The 3204-nt window shown below is 36.4% G+C and overlaps 1 protein-coding gene across 1 annotated transcript in view; it reads left to right on the top strand.

Moving 5' to 3' along the window:
• The first annotated feature begins 214 nt into the window (after positions 1-214).
• Positions 215-3204, top strand: part of LOC137997640 (ubiquitin-conjugating enzyme E2 variant 2-like) — a 10946-nt gene continuing 7956 nt past the window's right edge. Inside the window, exons 1-2 of the mRNA XM_068843741.1 lie at positions 215-282; positions 415-554. Coding sequence (XP_068699842.1) covers positions 270-282; positions 415-554 — 153 coding nt within the window. The 5' untranslated portion in view covers positions 215-269. The remainder of the gene's footprint in view (positions 283-414; positions 555-3204) is intronic.

Genomic DNA, 3204 nt, shown 5'->3' with positions numbered 1-3204 from the left:
CTGGCCGGGCTGTGTACGGACTTGCGTTTCATGGAACACATTTTTCACCCGATGGAAATTTCCACTGAAAGTTCGGAGATTTTCTGGTGAATGGAAAACGCCCCAAAATTTGATAAATGTGTTCAAGCCTCGAAACTTTGACGACCATGTATAGATCGAGCTGGTTCGTAAGACGCGACTTTGACCCGAATAATAATCGACTAATGCCGGAACTTAGCTCGTCTCAAGCCCTTATCATTGCTTTCCATTCGGCGTGGTAAGAATCCAAGATGGCGGGCGTCGGTAAGGAAAAAGTTAACGCCAATTCGAGCTCTTCTCCGCTTTGTACGATGTGCTCTGTCATCTGGTTGGCTTCTCATAATTCTTTATACTGTCACCCGCAAGTTATATTTCTCACTTTGATTAATCTTGTAGTCGTGCCTCGCAATTTTCGCTTGCTTGAAGAGCTGGAAGAAGGACAGAAAGGCGGTGAAGGAACAGTTAGCTGGGGTTTAGAAAATGACGATGACATGACTTTAACGTACTGGAATGGGACAATTATTGGACCTCCTAGAGTAAGTAAAGTGTTGGAAGGTGTCATAAATCATTATAACGTCTGAGAAAGAGTTACATGTAACTTTCGATTTATTAGTTAAAAGTGAGTAAATTATAGTAAGCTTAATTTAAGCTCAAGTCCACTTTGTCTGTATGTGGCGTTGCTCGTTAATCAATGCTTAAAATAATGTTTGTTTCACCTAAGTTTGTTTAAATTAACTGCATACTTTGCGCTGCATCTGAAACTGAAAGTGCTGTTTGATTGTAAATCAACATTTAGGGCATTCATTTTAGTTTTTTTGAACAACTACGGCTTCAGTGTTGAAGTCGGTACTAACTTTATTATACATGTAGTCGTGACTTTTTGTGAAGCCTCTTATTCATAACCATTTGGGAGAAGTTTTTTTTTTGCCTTTGTGAAAGCACAAGGCGTCTAGATGATTGCAAAGCACAGGAATTCATTGCCAAAATACATGTAATTATATCTGTCATACCGGGCAGTAAACAAAATGTACTTAATTAATGGCCATGCGATACAGGCTCTTGGTTGTTGTGGCAGGGCTGAAAGAAGAGCAAAAGGGCTTCTATTGAGATTTCTGTACTGAAATTTATGGGGAAGGTAACTGGTGAATAATAATAATTGTAATAATTATAATTATAATTATAATTATCTATCAGACGATGTTTACTTGGGAACAGTCGTTGAAGCTACAGTACCGGACAGAAGTAACCTAATAGAGAACGCGTTCATGGAACGCCAATAGAATGCAAAATGGAACACTACGAGAACGTCAAAGGAACGCCAAAATGATGAAGAGGAACGCGTTCAGAAAAAGAATGTGTTCCATTTAGAATGCATTCCTATAGTTAATACAGATTGCGTTCCCATTATGTACCATATGGGAGTTCAAGAACTGTTGTACCGCAAAATATAAAATTAGTTTAAAAACAATTAGAATCTTTTTTTTAGATCTTTTGCCCGTGAAAACAGCAAAAAAAAAAAGGCTGGTAATTGCCTTCTGCTGACAACTTGATAACAAAAGATCACAATGCGTTCTCATTTAAATTTTATCCTATTGACTCCCAGGGGTTCCCCATTGACGAGTAAAATCGTCTGGCCTTGGACAGAGTAAGAAGTCTGGCCGGTTTGGGCGTCAAAGGGTTAATACTGTAGCACTTATCTTTGAATAAAACCTTTTGACATCAAGCAATCACTGAATTGATTCTCACCACAAGGAATTCGCATGTCGATGTTCTAAATCTGTTCTTGTTCCTTCAGTGTTTCAGAAATTTTTTTGAGTAGTTATAATTTAATTCAACTGGCAAGTTTGAGGTTGATTACTTTGCAAAAATACTGGGAAACAAACAGTCTAGAAGTGAAGCTTGCCAATGATTTGTGAGGAACGCTCTAATCATATAATGGTGGAACGGCAGAGTACATGTACTTAAACACTATTCAAAACACCGGAATACTTAAACATGGAACAGAGGAACAGTATACATTGTATAATAGCACATTCTGTACTTGTGATGAGCTCCTACCTCAGGCTTTTTCTGGGCTTTCACTTGGGTAAAGGCGGAGGGAATTGGCGATAAATGAATGCAAACAGAGTTTTTTTCACTTAAGTAAAGAGACTGAAAGGCGTGGAGGAACAACAATATCAAGAAAACAATGACAGCTGTTTTACCTTGCCAGCTCCATGATTGCCCATTGATCAATAAATTTTCATAATTATCCAGATGGCAGGAATTTTATCATAATTTTCTACATGACTGTACATGCAGGTAGTGGGAGAATATTAAATTGTTATTGTTGGTTACATGATGGTGAATCCAAATGAAGGGGGAATTTTTAAATTCCATCATTCAGCCTATTTATTTCAATTACATGTACAAACATAATTAGCAGCAAATTTATGTTGCATTGAACATACATGTACATGCAATAAGATTGTCCAGGATGAAATAAACAGAGTCTAATAAAAAATAAAGAGGCTGTGAGAGGCTCAAAAAAGAGATGCTGGAGACTGTCACTATATATAGGCAAAGTGACATTTACATAATAAAATTATAATATTTATTTTGTACAGCTGTTCATAGATTTGCATTTTAATTGAATGTCCTGTGTGCTTTAAGGCTCATGATAATGCTTTGCTACTTGCACAATATTCTCATTTATTATAATTATAGACAAGAGTGTTTTACTGGAAAATACACCACTCATAAAATTCATATGAAACTACACGTACATTCTTGTATGTATCACAGACCAGAGTGGCATATTTTCCATATTTGCATGGTTGTTTGTGCAAACAGTCAGTGAAAAATGGTGAGTGATAGATTCATGAAGTTCTTTGAAGCTGGTGTAAAATCCTTCTCTGAGAAACAAGAAAGTGCTAACATGAAGAATAAAACTTCATACAACTGAAAATTATTCAAGGCGTTCCTTGCCAGTGAAGAAGAAATGTGAAAATTGAAGAAATTCCTGTTGCTGAGCTGCAAGAATTTGTGATAAAGTTTGTGCTCGGTGTTAGAAAGAAAAATGGGATGTAAAACACTACTGCCTATATAATAAAAAGAAAATCACGCATACATGTAGGCTTGAAGATACAGATTTTATTTTGCTAATTATGAATTTATAAAGAATTTAGCTGGCACTTGGCTTTAGAT

Source organism: Montipora foliosa, chromosome 1 (genome assembly GCF_036669935.1).
Source record: "Montipora foliosa isolate CH-2021 chromosome 1, ASM3666993v2, whole genome shotgun sequence".
Taxonomy (NCBI): domain Eukaryota; kingdom Metazoa; phylum Cnidaria; class Anthozoa; order Scleractinia; family Acroporidae; genus Montipora; species Montipora foliosa.
This window is presented reverse-complemented; position numbering and strand designations above follow the sequence as displayed.